Source organism: Phlebotomus argentipes, unplaced genomic scaffold (assembly GCF_947086385.1).
Source record: "Phlebotomus argentipes unplaced genomic scaffold, Phlebotomus argentipes genome assembly contig_15, whole genome shotgun sequence".
Lineage (NCBI taxonomy): Eukaryota > Metazoa > Arthropoda > Insecta > Diptera > Psychodidae > Phlebotomus > Phlebotomus argentipes.
This window is the reverse complement of record NW_026776181.1, coordinates 15,848,478-15,864,002: the sequence shown is the minus strand read 5'-3', so window position 1 is coordinate 15,864,002 and position 15,525 is coordinate 15,848,478. Positions and strand designations below refer to the sequence as shown.

General features: G+C 38.6%; 2 protein-coding genes across 2 annotated transcripts in view; both read right to left on the bottom strand.

Annotated features, from left to right (window-relative positions):
- Positions 1–12,400, bottom strand: part of LOC132263156 (uncharacterized) — a 47,008-nt gene extending 34,608 nt beyond the window's left edge. The window contains exon 1 of the mRNA XM_059762770.1: positions 11,291–12,400. The gene's annotated coding sequence lies outside the window, so the exon portion shown is untranslated. The remainder of the gene's footprint in view (positions 1–11,290) is intronic.
- A 665-nt stretch (positions 12,401–13,065) lies between these two features.
- LOC132263527 (myosin regulatory light chain sqh) lies at positions 13,066–15,491 on the bottom strand. The gene is made up of 3 exons (XM_059763321.1): positions 15,383–15,491; positions 14,396–14,816; positions 13,066–14,340 (listed from the first exon to the last, which is right to left on the bottom strand). Exons 2-3 carry the CDS (start codon positions 14,813–14,815, stop codon positions 14,236–14,238), a joined length of 525 nt encoding a protein of 174 aa, XP_059619304.1. The 5' UTR covers position 14,816; positions 15,383–15,491; the 3' UTR covers positions 13,066–14,235.
- Between the last annotated feature and the right edge of the window lie 34 nt (positions 15,492–15,525).

Sequence of the window (15,525 nt, the reverse complement as noted above, 5' to 3'; positions counted from 1 at the left end):
TATCGTAATCTGTTGTCTAGGATTTCTTTGCGTCTCAAGAAGGGTCCTAAGAGCGATTACAGACTTGTGGATTATTCTCAAATCGACGGAAACTGGGATCATTCTTCCGTGGATGAGCTTTGAGTGTGTAAAGGTTAGATCAGCGATAAGTCGTGGTTGATCTGCACCTTTAAACACTCAAATATGGATCACCCATAATTCGTGGCTAAACTGGCGCTGTACTCACTCAGAGGTTATTCTTCTTAGTCGACACTAGCGACAATTTTGCTTCGTGTGTTCAGCTGTCAATTGATTTGTTTATTTTGTGGAAAGCGTAATATTTCACCTTGTATTTCACGTTAAAATTGCGAAAATGGAAGATTTGCAGAAGAATTTAATGGTTTTGAGATCTCATTCGCAAGATATCCGCCATTTTGTGCGTTTTGAGCTGTCAAATAATTCGGCAAACTTCGGCTGATCGCGCTGTTGTCGGGAATCCCATAAATATCGGTTGAACGCTCGATATATCGAGGGATCAGTCGCGTTTTATGGGTCAACCAACTCTCGTGGATCACCAGCAAGTCTGTAATCGCTCTGAGTTTCCCAAACACTCTAATATCTCCCCCTTGAAGTTGACTGTGTGTAGTTTGGACAAATCGATGCTCCGCGTGTCGGTTGTTTAGCATTTTTTTCGGCCTCAAGGGCTGCCCGCTTGTGGGTGGCCTCTGGGGCGGAAATGTTACCATTTCGGGTCACGAATGTGGGTCATCCGAGTGCCGCGTCACACCTTCAAATAATCAGGTGATTAATGAGACCGTGGCTGGCTTTTTTCAAGGCGGGTTGCCTGAACTTTTCCACTCTGTGCTCGATTTGTTTTGCTCTCTCGCCACCCGGCCGGCAACACTTTGGCATACAAATTGCATTTAAAGCGCTTATAACACAATCAAGTTGTCAGGCGATGGCGGACAAGGGGAAAAAAGTTATGGTGATGAATCAACGACAATCAGAAATTCAGGGTGAAATTTGCATTCTGGAGCGCGCGCGCGCGCGGGCTCAGAAATTGGAACTTCGCACAGCCATCAATGTGGGTGGGGAGGATGCTAGAAATCTAACATGCTTAAAGTGATTGCACTCAGGAGAATCCAAAGGCAGAGAAATGCTGCATCTGAATTTTCCACGCCAAAACTCCTGATATCGCGCGATTTGGTCGAGTGCAAATGTCGCAAAATAGAGAAAAGAGAGAGAAACGTCTTGAGATGAAGTGTAAAAGGCACCTCCAGAGCGCGAAAATCGTGAATTGCACTCAAGTCACGACTTTCGTGAGTTTTCTTGGATTGTCACCAGAACAGAGTGAAGAAGTGAGAGAGAGAGAGAAAGAGGCTGAAAATAGCCACACTGATTGGAGAATAATTCGCAAATGATCTATTTATAATAGAGAAATTCCTTCAGTTAATGGAATTTCGCAATTAATTCGCGCACAAGACACGAAAGATGGTCAGCATCTTATGTTTTTTTTCTTCTTACGCATATTGTTCTGTATGATCCCGAATATTCAGTGTTTAGCTTTGCCCACACCGGAAATGTGGGGCTTTTTGTATATGTTTATGATGAATATTTTGAGCACGTGAAATCAATTAATAGATGGCTTGGAAGTGAGTCACTCTTTGGCGTTAATTAACTAATATTCCGTCGTGATTCGACATCTAAAGTATCGCCTTAATTTAATTGTAATAAAATTCACATGTTCACACTCTTGATCATTTAATATTGGCACCATTACGTGACCAATTGAATTTTGCCATTTTCTCCGGCACACGCTTTATTGAGAGTGTGTAAATTAAATTGTATGTTGAAATCAATTGTTGGAAAAATAGCGCAGAGAAGATTCACTCTCGAGAGAGAGAGAGCGAAAGATTAAAGAAAGACTGCAATATGTTTATGTCTTGTCATGAGGCAAAACAGCAGCATTTCCACTCAAGCGCCTCGAAGATTCCATCTTTGCCTTTTGATTCAAGGGGCAAATCAAAAGGCGATCTTTGAGGAAACTTAATGTTCTCTAATCAAATAATCAAATATTTGAGTAAAATATTCAAAAAATTATTATTTTCCCAAGTAAAATTACAAATAAGCAAATTCTGAATTAAATAATGAAAAATTATTATTTTCCCAAGTAAAATTACAAAATAATCAAATTCCGAATTAAGTAATTTTAAAAAATGTTTATTTTACAAAGTAAAATTACAAAATAATAAAATTCTGAATTAAATAATGAAAAATAATTATTTTCCCAAGTAAAATGATAAAAAAATTAAAATCCTGAATTAAATAATAAAAAAATATTATTTTCTCCAGTAAAATTACAAAATAATCAAATTTTGAATTAAAAAATTATTATTTTCCCAAGTAAAATTACAAAATAATCAAAATTTGAATAAATAAATATAAAAATTATTTTTTTCTAAGTAAAAATGATAAATATTAAAATTCTAAATATTCTAAATAGTAAAATTACGAAATAATCCAAGAAATAATCAATTTCTGAATTAAATAATGAATCAGAATATTCACAATTATTCAATTATATTAAAATTTTGATTGAATATTCAGAAAATAATCAAATAATAACCAGAATTTTGTATGAAATAATCAAAATTTGAATTTAAATGACAAATAATCAAAAAATAATCGGAATTTTGTATCAAATAATAAAAATTTGAGATTGACAATCACAAATAATAGAAAAAAAATGATCACAAGGTCTCAACTTGCGAGTGATTTACCCCTTGTTTTGAATTCAGAGTTGAATTAATTCCGATTTATTATGCTTCTGAAGTGTTTCGTCAAAGAGATGTTTTTGTGGGTCAATTTCCCAGTTGAATTCTCGAGTTGTGCGACATTTAATTATTGAGAAAAGCGCGCCAGTACGCATGCACCTGCGTGGGAAATTCAGGTGACACACACGTGAAAGGCATTTCACTGGACATCTCCGCATCTAATGGACTTTTAATGCTGGACTTTACGGAGATTTTTGTGGTGAATTTTTCCTCTTTTATTGCCTTGAAATTAAACGTTTCGATTATCTTCTGTAGAGAAGCCGGATTTGGGAATCACGAGAGAATGTTTATTTTTTTCCATCTCGTAAATTACAGAAAGTTCACGCGAGTCCAAAACAATTGCTGAAAATTACATATGATTTTCCGTTGGAGAATGACTAACATATTTTCGTGATGAAAATGTCTGGGATTGATTGAAAGAAAAAAAGAGACACAAACGCACACTCAGAATGCGAAGATGTAATGAGTAAATTGCGTTCTAGAACACAATCTTCGTTCTCTTTAAGAGAAGGAAGGAAGTGATTTCGCACGGAGTTTCTGCAATGAAGTGCGTAATTCTTGGTGCATAATTCCCATCTTATGTATGTATATTCTGATATGAATCTCAGCAGGAGTTTGTCTTAGCGAGAGGAACTTCTGTTAGGAATGTTTCAATTATAATGGCGCGATGGCGAAGGAAAGATTGTTTTTTTATTGTAATTAAAGTTTCTTGCCTTTCTTTTTTTAATACTCTCATTAAACTCTGTGTCTGCGAGACTCACCGTTAAATTCACGTGTGCTGAGAAGAGTTTTCGTCGTGAGTGTGAGAAGATGAGGAGAAAATAAGAAAATCGATTGATTTAACGCATTAATTTTAGCATTTTGCGTAAAGTGAACAGAGTTGAGACTCTTCTAGAGAGGAGATTAACAATAGATTGCATTGCAAAAGATTCTCTTTCAACAAATAGAGACTCTTTGCTAAATTATTTAGCTTAGAAAATCGATTTTATTATACTTTTATAGGTTATGTGATTGATAAAATCATTGAATTTGTGTTTAAACTGGAAAAATTTCGCTTTTTCTTGGCAGATTTCCGTCTTTGTTGTTCAAAATAACTTCATATTGGTTGAGAAAAAAGCTTAAAAGTCAATCATAACCTCAAAAAACTTTATTTTAGTGTAGAAGAATGTCTGCTTAGTTATTTAACCTCAATTTCTAGTAGAAACATTATAAGATTCGCCACATTTACTTATTTCCAGGCTTGAAAGGGTTCAAATTAGTCGAAGAGGAATTTTTAAGCGGGATTCATAACCTCACAATTCAAAAAAATTACTCATTTTCCGGTTAGAAAGGATTAAAATGAGTTTCATAACCTCACAATTTGATAAAAAATAAGGAAATTCATGCAGAAATTTGTCATGAACAAATCTTGAGGCATTAAAATAATTTCTTACAATCTGTTACAATTGAAAAAGCTAAGAAAAATGCATTTAATGGCATTCAGAAGTGTCTGAAGTATTTAACAGGCCATCTTCAATCGATTTAGTGCTTCTCTATCAACTCTGTTATTGGCTAATGAACTAATAATTTCCGTCAAGATTTTTGTGAATTCTTATTGGTCTAATTTCCGGACTGCTCGAGAGGCTGATGATGTGCTGAATGACTGCTTTATGACGGTTTGCTGCGGAAAAAAAGCTCCACCAAATTGATGAATGACAAATTGCTCTAACTGTTGGTTCTACAATCGCTGTTCTTTTTGTGCCCGAAATTGTGTCCATTGAAAATTTTTGGGTGAAAGAGCGCCAGAGAGAGAGAAAATGGGTGAAAATCGTTCTTTATGCGTTGGACTTTTTTTTATTTCGGGGCCAAAAAGGCACTTTGGTACGTTTCGGAATGCACAGATGAATTGGAGCGTTAAATTAACCACATTTTCTCTGTGTTCGGGAAGAGAGAGAGAGAAAAAAGTGGACAAATAGAAGCAGAAGAGTTGCTGAGAATCTTTTTTTTTTTACAGGAGAAAAAAAGAATCTCTTTACAATCACTTTAGTAGTTTTTAAAATATAATAAAATCTAATTTTAGATTGTGTCACATGAAAACATTCATCAAAAGCCGATGTTCTTCATGACTTTTCTCTTCTCTTTTCGCTCTTTCGTGGTTGATTTTCAAAAACTCATGTCATAATCCGGAACAGTTTCATTTTACTTTAATACACAATTTATCTTGGTTGAACTTCTCTTTGCGCTGTCTCTCTTCCTCTCGCTCGCTCTTTCTCTAAAAATATAATTTGTATTTCGGCGTTTGTGGGCTGAAATCCCATCCGAAAAATCACACGAGGGAGGATGAAAGTGGAATTTTGGTCGACAAAATGATCACCAACGGTGCACTCATCGCGAGAGAACATGAAGAAAAAACACACCAATTTGGAGCGACGAAGCCAAGAAGTTGTAGGTGGTGATGGAAGGAATTAAATTTAAGTTGAGATATTTCTATAATGGAATTTAAACTCGGGCGGAGATTCACTTGGTGGTTAAATTTGATAAGATCCACTCGGAAGTTCCGTTCTTGGGTTCAATTCTTCAACTGACAAATCAATTATCAAAATAATTTTCACTTGAGACACGCTGAGATCGCGCGTCTCAAGTGCCGATGAGAAGAAACTGTGAATTCAACTCTTGAAAATTGTTTTATCACACTTCTTTTCCCTCCTTAATTGCGCTATAGAGAATTTATTTGCTCAATTGAAAATTCTATGGCACTAATTGTTGAAATTCCTCACTGTATTATGACTGGTGGGGAAATTATGGTTACAATATCACCATCAAGGGAGAGATAATATGCCTTGAAATCTGTACATGACTTTTTGACACTTTTGACAATTCCTCTGCAGAATCTTCAACACTTCACACACTTCTGAACGTCTTAAAACGTATTTTTCATTATACTTTTTAGATTCCGTCAATTGTTCCTCAAATTGTTAGGTTATGATTTGGACTTTTAAATCATTTTTGGGCTAATTTAGACCTTTATAAACCCCTAAAAATTAGTAAATATAGTTGAATTTATCACTTTAGAGCAAAAACCACAAAAATAACTAAATAAAAAACGTTCTTCTAGACTGAAATTGGATTTTTTGAGGTTATGATTGACTTTAGGGCTTTTTCTCAATCAATATCAAGTGTTTTTCGATCAAAAATGCTCAATTCAGTGGAGAAAACGAGAAATAATCCCAGCTTAAACACAAATTTGATGACTTTGAGGGTTATTAAATCGACAAAATCTGTTTAAAATCAATCACATAACCTAGAAAAGCAATAAAATTTATTTATTCTAAGTAAAATTACATAGAAAATCTCTGAATTTGCTGAAATTGAAGCTTTTTTCTATACAAATTTTGTAAATATTTTACCACTTACAATTCCCAAACACTTCCACAAAGCTGTACACCACTTCTGACCATAATATCTGCCCCTTGATTGCCATTAATGGGAAGAATTACAGTATTTTCAGAATCTCAATTAGCAACAAAGGTATTTCTTTCAGCCAGAAGACACGCATGGGTGTCTTAAACCTCTGTCAGTACTTAATAAACTCCAATTTTAAATGTCGCCATAAAGTTTAGAAGCGTCTTCAACCTCTTCTTTTCATCCTCAGATTATCTCATTTCTCATTAAATTCCTCCTCACTTGTGAGAGGCGCTCTTGCAGGGTGAAAAGAAGTTGCTGCCTCTCGAGCATCTTATTTTCCCATGCATTTTTCTGATAAGACTGTGCAATTGAGAGCAAAGGGAGAAATGTTATAATTTCATAGACATAAATTGCACTTGAGCGGCGGCCACTCGGCGAAGAGTTTATTAGTGAAGAGAGCAATTATTTGTTTAAATTATTATTTCAAGTGTTTCATTGCTTTACGTGTTCTTTTTCCCTTTTTTTTGCGACACTCAAAGACGCATTTATGGGTGAATTTTCTGATGGTTGGAAATCAAAGAAAAGCGCGCCTCGCAGTGCAATTAGCACGAAAGAAAGGCCATAAAATTAGCACATTTGCGTGGATTTAAGTGACTTTCACGTCTTTTGAAGTTGTTTGGCAAAAATACTCAATATTTATATCGATTTCGGGGGTTCTTTTGCAACCCTGGAGGATTTATCTTCGACTGTTTGGCAGAAATAAATGAGATTTTGTACCCTTGTGCATTCTGTTTCACCCTCACAAAGTGTCTTGCCAACATTTCTTCTCATCACAAAGAGCGAGAGAGAGAAAGAGTGGAATTTGTGCAGAATGAAGGGGAGAGATGTTTCAGGGGTTCGTGAGTGAAATGCACGAAGGGTGCATTTAATTATATTCTTAACCTTTCGCGTGTGTGTGTGTTTTTCCTCGAAATTTCCCTTTTTCTTCCGCTTCGAAAGCCATGTCACTTCACACTGAGGAAGTCTTTACTATTTTTTTTGACGGATTACTTCTCGCAATTCATCATTTCGCCCATTGATCAATTGTCATTCCGAGCATAAACGGCCACTTTGGCGCACTTTCAAGCCATCTTGTTGACTTTGTTCAGCATTGTTTGTGTTCGAATGTTGACTTCCTAATCGTCCCATTGAGTTGCAAAACAATAAATTTAATTGTCTGATGAAACTCGCACACTTTCTGAACGTCTTACGCAACAGTCAATGTTGAATATGTGGGAGAAATATGAGTCATTCATGGTTAGAAGTTGATCAATGGTTGGAGAGTTCAGTGGACCAGAGAAACAGACTTAAGCACAAGTTGTGATGCTTTTCTCTTAGACTTTGCGTTTGTCCAAAACCTAAAATTAATTTAACGACCCAGAGAAAGAGCGGCGATGACGGTAAATTCCTGCGGAATCCACTAATGTGGTCATAATTTAGCCATTTGTCGCAATTTCGACTGAATTCAATGGGAGATAATTGAGATACTGAGCGTCTATTTCAAGACACTCTGGCGGTGGAATTAATGGTGAAAGTTGAGCAGAACAGCAATGTTGGAGATGATGAAGAGTCATCCTTATCATTGAGTGACAGAAATCTCAAAACTCTTCACCAGCTAAACAATGGCCAAATGTATCTTCTCATATCCAAGTGTCAATTAAATGTGAAAATTCGCATATGTGGTGAAATTCAAGGGCGCCTCGTTAGTGGTTTACTGAAGGTTTTCACATGTATCTTCCAATGATGGTGAAAAGGCGCGAAGAAATGCTTAACACTTCATCATAAACAATCCCAACACAGAATGGTGTCTCAGCGCAACAATGCCACGGCAAAAAGGCGCACTAGAAACAATATCAAGCACAGAGATAAGACAAGGAATAAAAAAAAAGAACAAGAATAGGAGCGTTAGAAACCGTTTTGCATTGTAATATTTAATCGTTTGGCGCGCGAGATTCTGTTCTGCCCGGAGGATTTATGGGATCAGGAAAGTAAGGTGGGTTTCACGGCGAAAGAGCGCAAAAAATTAGAAAACTTCTGTCTGCGGTGGCTTCAAATATCTCAACATGCATAAATATACATGATATCTGTGAGAAATTCAATGGTTCAATGATTTTCCCTGTGCCGCCAACACTGCCTTGCCGAAGACATTGATCACTGGAGGAGTGAATTTCGAGCGACAGTGGAATTTTGTCAGCTCAAGGGGGAAATAATATAATAAACAGCAATTCAATTTCCATCGAAATCTCAATTTTGACATATTTTTCTAGGTTATGTGATTGATTTTAGACTAAATAACATCTTAAAGAAGAAATTCTTACATCTAAACTGAAAGTATTTTCACTTTATTGATAGAATTGCGTATTTTTACTCAATATAAATCATGATTTTAGGAAATAATGCTAAAATGAAACATAACCTCAATTTTTGTAATATAAACTGTCACGATTTTAGGTTAGAAATTATTATGATCAAGAAAAATGCGCAAAAGTGCAGTTTAAGGGGAAGAAAACCATGAAATATTGTATGAAAATGTGAATTTAAAATTGGCAGTTAAATTTCAGCTAGTTTTCGGTTAAATTTAAGTTAGATTATGGTTAGATTTTAGTCATATTTCAGTTATTACTTGATTGTTTATCTTTCTTTCCTTTTTTATTTATAAACAAACCATGAAATCTGAAGGATTTCTTATACAAATTGTGGTGTACAGATTTTGGCCACCCCATTTTGCCAAAGTGTTCGAGTTCTGCTGCTGTTCACTGTTCGCCAAATGCTTTGAAGCACTTCGGCGAGAGAATTGCAGAGACATGGCAGAAAAATTACACAAACTTTTGAATTAATTCTCACGAGATGGAAGCAAAGCGAAGAAACAAAAAGAGACACGACAATTTTATGAAGCTTCCCAGGGAATGTTTGTGAATTTTATTTCACTTTCCCACTTGGCCATAATGTTTTCGGCCAATTAATTTAGCATTCCTGGCCTTTTTGCTCGTCATTTTTCCCTCTCTCTCTCTCTCTCGCTCTCCAGGCCATTTCCCTTCCGACGACGTCCGCTTTCGGCCTGAATTATTGATAGAATCGACGTGATTGATTTTGCTGGTGTGCTTTAAAATGTGTGCGAATCTATTTGGCGCGCTTCTGTGTGAGTGTGTTTAATTTTGTCATGGTGAAGAAGAGGAAAAATCAATAATTTCCACATTGAGTGCGGCAAATTCATGTCTGGCATATTTCTGCAGGGCTTTTTTTCCTTTCTTTCCCTCTTCGTCCTGGCGATTGAGGGTTGTTGTGGGAGTCTCAGATGGCGCGCAGACCTTTAGACATGCAATTTCCATTTATCTTGTCACTCCGTTCGCCCTCATGAGGCCCTCTGTGCACATTTTCAGACACTGTCGCCCTTGCCCGAGGGGCGGGGGTCGACGCAAGTGCACTGGCGAGTGCATCACGCGAATTTATTGGCTTCCTCCTATGCGCAGCGCATCGAATTGGGTCACTTTTCGCCACACACAGCACAATTCAATACCGTCCAAATATTTGCCGATTATCGCCCTCAACTATGACCTATGGCCAGGAGATTGATGTGAGAGAGCCCCGGAAGACGGTCGGCAATTTTATTTTGCCCACATTTGCATAGTCTTGAGCTGTGTTGCGCCTTTGCGTGGTCAAGAATGTTTCTTTCTTACAATTTAACGTAAAGAATATGTTGTCGAAAACAAATCAAGGGGGAGATAATATGCCTAACATTTCTAGAACATGAAATTTGAAGTCTGTTTCCACATTGATTCCCAAATTTTAATGAATCTCTCAAGTTTCCCTTCGATATTTCTGCACAAATCCTCTTAAAACTGCTTCTTTCCGATCCTAACCTCAAAAACATCATTGAAAGATCTTCAAAAGACTCTGTTTGGAAGCGTTCTGAATAAAGAATTGCTGATTTATAGTTAAAATTGCCCATAAAGTGTTTGAAATGAACATATTCCAAGTCCAAATGACTATTTTTGAGGTTATGTTTGAGTTCAATACAATTTGCAGTGTTTATTGCATGCAAATACTTAATTCTTCCAATAACTAGTGATTTTTTTGACATAAGCATAAGATTTGATGAGCTAGACTACGAATTAATCACTAAATCTGTCCCTGATTCGTTACATAACCTAGAAAAAGATTTTTATTATTGCGTATGCGTGAAAATCGAGAGAAATCCAAAGAATTGGGATAATTTTTTGAATAACACTACTTCTGACTGTGTTATCTCCCCCTTGAAGCAGATAATGACGTAGTCTGATACAAATTTTATGTTCTAGACAGTTGTAAACTATCTTCTGCTGATTTTTATGGCAAAAAATGCATCTGAATTCAGAGAATTCTGTAAAAGAAAGTCCCTTAAAATTAGGTCAAGGCGTGTTCTGATACAAATTACATCTTCTAGAGAGTTGCAGATTGTTAAATTATCTTTCCAAAGCGCCATTACTCTTGAAAATCCGTCGACAAATAGCGCAGCTATGAGTAAACAATGCAAAGGATGTGTAACAATCCGCCCAACACTTGAGCCACAAGGAGTTGGGCTTAACCTTCACAGAGCATTTTTGCACAGCGATCTAGAGCGACTCATGGTCTCGTGCTCCCCCCATATGAGTCCGAAAATTACACAATAGCCACCGGAAGTGGGTGGTTTCGACTTAATTTATGCAGATTAACATCTAACCGTGGCGGAGTCGCCACTTTTCTGGCTTCAACGAGCCTCAATCGTGGGCTTCTTGGCCAAGTGTCAGTGATTTAAAGTCACGATTTTGGGGGTGGCATTAAATGCCTTAAGAATATGGGGTTTAAGGACATGACTTTATATGTGAATTTGATGCGGCAAAGAGTGCAAATAGACATGAGAAACTTATGTTACCGCGATACACGTCAACATTGAGATGTAATGCAATACTTTTATATCACGCTTCGTGTGGAGTTTATTTATAAAATTGAGTAGAAAAGTCTCATCGTTAGAAAGGAAGGAATTCTTGTTGGTTGGCAAGAGTTAATTAAATTTAAAGGTGAATCGCGATGTTTACCTGAAAACCTGTCTCTGGAGGGACTTCTTTGGCGTGCTCAAACACCTGGACAGGATGTGATGTCTTCCGCTTCCTCAACTCGTGTTTGTCTCTCTGTGTTTACACCATCGAAGAAGATGCACAACGCTTGGCTGTTTGCTCTGCACAACACTCTCACGGGAATCGAGTGTCTTCAGCAATGATTATTCACTTTATTGCCCAACTCTGTGATAAGAAGCTAATCAATTATTTATTCACTGATTTGCTCTCTTGTCGGCAACGAATGAATCACACGCACAAATTACAATTCCACTCAGAGAGTTTTTTGGTGATTTTGCCGCGATGCAGGAAAATGCGAAAGCAAATTCGATGTTTATCATGTGTCTTTCCGGGAATTTCCTCACCCCCGCCCACACTTGTGGACTTTTCACTGTGATTTTCAACGATGATGGCGTGGAAATATCGACTTTTCACTTTTGGGAGCGAAAGAGAAATTCTGACTGAATTCTCTCTGCATCCGATTTTCCCTCACACTCTTCACTGTCTCGGGATTGTGGGCCAGGAAAATTCAATCACCGTGTGTGTGTGGCTGATTCTGCTGACCAGGAAAAGTCTGGGCAGAAATTCTCTTCAAATTCGCGAAAATTTTTCACTCTGAATTTCACAACAATTTCGACAAATTCAATTGAAAAAATGTGCAGGATTTTTCACACAATGTGACAAAGAGTCTCGAGTCTGCGGCAGGTGGAAAATTGGGGATGGATTCTGGGGTTTTCCGGATGCACCACCATCTTGCCTCTTTGTCCTCAATTCACCCTCTCTCTCGCCCACTTCCCCTCTCGCGCTGTCAAGACCGGTTCACGTCTTCCTGGCCACTTTTCCGTCGCCGGACGCAAAAGATGGTAAAAATTCTCCCAAGAGGCGCGCGCGAGTGAGACGCACTGAGGAAAATTGCACAGGGATTTTTCTTCTTCCACACTGCCAGAGCCTTATTTCGGGCAGGCACACAAACTTCACTGGGCGAAAATGAGAGACCAAGAAAAACAAGTGCGAGATGATGCCAATGCGAGATGTTTTGACTGTGGCGCAGTTCCACTCGGCGCTTTTCCCAACAACTGTGTTCAGCTCACCGCTCGACAAACAGCCGGAGTGTGCTTGCCTCGGACTCGCTGCCATTCCTCTCGATGTGTTGAGTCGAGGGGCGCCGCATCAGGGCGCTCGAGTACAGAGTTTCGGCGGAACAGGGAAATTAGGAATGTTGAAATGTGCTTCAAATGCTTAGATTTCAGATCGTAAGAACTGATTTTAGTCTTGATTTTTTGTTTCTGTCTTGGGAAAATGCTTTTAAAAATACTGATCAAATTGTGAGGTTATAAATCCAACTTAAAAAATCCTTAGACTAATTTTAATCCTTTCGAACCTGGGAAATTGGAGCCTGATAAAGTTGGTGCTGAATTTGTCACTTTAAAGCTCGAACAACGGAAATTATGAAGCAAAATACATTCTCTTTGGACTGATATGGCATTTTTGAGGTTATGTTTGGCTCTTAAGCCCTTTCAATGGCAGATTATAGCAGCCAAAGCGGGTTACTGTTGAATGTTCTAGCTGAAATACACGCTTCACTGGAATTGTCTTGCGCTCTGTCTCTGTATAGAATAAAGGTGGGCGTTAGAACCACTTATGGTTGGTCGGCAAACTGACAATCTGTCACCGTAAAACCTAAACATCTTCATTTAATGGAGAAGGTTGTGTCCCTCAATGGGATTTTAAAGCCATCTAACTAAGTAAAGCAGAAATTTGATGATTTTTGAGGGTTCTTTAATCGACAGAATCTGTTTAAAATCAATCACATAATCTAGAAAAGCAATAAAATAGGTTTTTTTTTTACACAAAATAATATGGGAAATGCTTCAATTTGTCTAATTTGAGTTTATCTTCTTACAAGCGAAGAACAAGCTTTACTTATCGTCTTTGCATAGTGATAACTATCAGAAACCGCATGTTAGATCACTTGAGATATGATTAATTCCAGTTAAAACTCTGGCATTTGAAGTGTTCCACAACAAATCCCTCTGAAGATGACAATTCTAGAGCCGAAGAAAGGTGTTGCAGGCTCGCTGCGCTGCCCCTCGATTGTGTGACTTTCTTCAATGGTTGAGTGAGCAGTGCCAGTGTGTCTGTGCGTTCCTTCTGCGGCGACTCCGCGAAGTGCTCGCGAGAGAATTGCAATTCACTCTTGGCCTCTGAAGCATTCCTGTGCCTCCCGGAAAACTCGCCAATTCTCTCAGCCGGCAAAATGACTTGTCTCGTGATGGTGTAGAAAAAAAGGGAAATGACACTTTCTCACCTCCTTATCTTTAATTCGCTGTCAATGTGGCGCACATTTCGGGGATTTAGGAGGGCATCGAAATTGCCACCGCAAGTGGGCAAGAATTCTCCGAATTTCTATTGCGTCGCATTTTTCCACCCAGACAAAGAACACTCGCGACCGCTTTTCATCAACCCTCGTGCGAATTTGCGACCATAATTCATTTTTTATGGCTTCTTGGAAGGGAAAAAGTTGGATGCTGGCACAAGGTTTCGCTCTTTGACATTCTCCAGTCTCGTTATTTTTCACTTTTCTCCACAAATGTGAGATCCTTTTCCTCAAAGACATCCTTTTGTATCAACTTAAAATTTAATGGGGGGAAATTTCTGTAAACTTATACACAAATATCTTCCAATATAAATTCATGTAACAAAATTGTGTCTTATTTTGTCAATGCAAAGGTTTTGTTAGTGGTTTTTTTTCTTTATGAATTCTCTCGATTTGTGTTGGGGAAAATGCAAATTTCGGTGTTCGTCCTAAGGACTGAAGGGATTTCTCAGTTTTTTTTTTCTATTACAAAGTGCATTAAATACTGATGTTAATTCGTGTGTGTATAGAAAATATGTGAGACAATTGAGAGCTGTTCGGATGTTGTTATTCACTGCTCATCCTTGTCCTTGGCGCCATGCTTCAGGATCCTCGTGAATTCCAAGTAGTCAAAGAGTCCCTCCTTGATTGGTGCCTCTCTGAACATCTCGTCCACCTGAAATCCGCCCAAAAATCAGCATTTTCCCGTATTCTTGTGAAAATTCACTCACATCGTCGTCCGAGAAGCGATCGCCCATGGTGGTGAGGAGCTCCCTGAGTCGCTCCTCCGAGATGAGGCCCGTGTTGTCCTCGTCGAAGCACCCGAAGGCATTCTTGATCACGTCCTCCGGATCTGTGCCCTGCAGGCGCTCCCCGAACAGCGTGAGGAACATTGTGAAGTTTATCGGGCCCGGAGCCTCATTCATCATCGCCTCCAGGTACTCATCCGTGGGATTCTTGCCCAGTGACGCCAGCATGTCGTGCAGATCTTCCTTCTCCACGAAACCATCGCGATTCTGGTCGATCATGTTGAACGCCTCCTTGAACTCCGCAATCTGCGCCTGATCGAACATCGCGAAGACATTCGATGTCGCCCTCTGGGCGCGCTTCTTGTTCGTCGCGCGACGGCCCGCGGTTTTCCTGGAAGACATCCTGTGGAAACAGACAAATTCACGTCTTGGAGACTTTTTGCTTTGGAGACTTTTGCACTATCGGAAGAGTGTGAATCACTCTCTCTCTCCACTGGTTTTTTGTGTATGATGGCAAAAAACACTGTGCAAGCAGAGAGAATGAGTGTAATTTCGAGCGTGTGTCAGTCGCGAAATTCCCATCGCAAACTTGGCGATCGGGTGTTGTTGAAAATATGGACAAATTGACGAAGAAACGATTTCCATATAAGGCATACGAAATGTAGCACACACGAAACGTTCATTTTCTGCCTTCTTGCGCTCAGGACATCTGTCCATTTTTCACGCAATTTCCCTCCTAATGACCCCCATCCTGCCAACCAGCGATAACAGAGCCATTTGGCGGGTGAAATCACGAATATTTCCGCGAAATAAACACTCCAAAAGAGATGATTTCTTTGTGCGTGACGTCAGTGTCTTGGAATGCCCTCAGAAGGATTGCAATTTCCCGGGCAATTGAGAGGCAATCCTAAAGGATTTCCTACGCAAAGGGATTGTGTGGTGTGTGGGGAAGAGGATAAGAGTACTTACTTAATAAAACTGAGAGATTTACAAAGGAAAAACAGCAAAATCCCTGGAACACACACTTTGAGGCACTTCCACTTGAAACGTCACTTTCCCTAGCGAGGAATAACAACGCAGATGGCGCTGACGGAGTGGTGAATTCGCCACAC

What these genes read in the sequence shown, in the direction of transcription:
- LOC132263527 (XM_059763321.1), bottom strand. Translation starts at nt 14,815, where the DNA reads ATGTCTTCCAGGAAAACCGCGGGCCGTCGCGCGACGAACAAGAAGCGC. An exon ending in ATCGCTTCTCGGACGACGAT is followed by an intron (nt 14,341 to 14,395) that starts GTGAGTGAATTT and finishes GGCGGATTTCAG; the next exon opens with GTGGACGAGATGTTCAGAGA.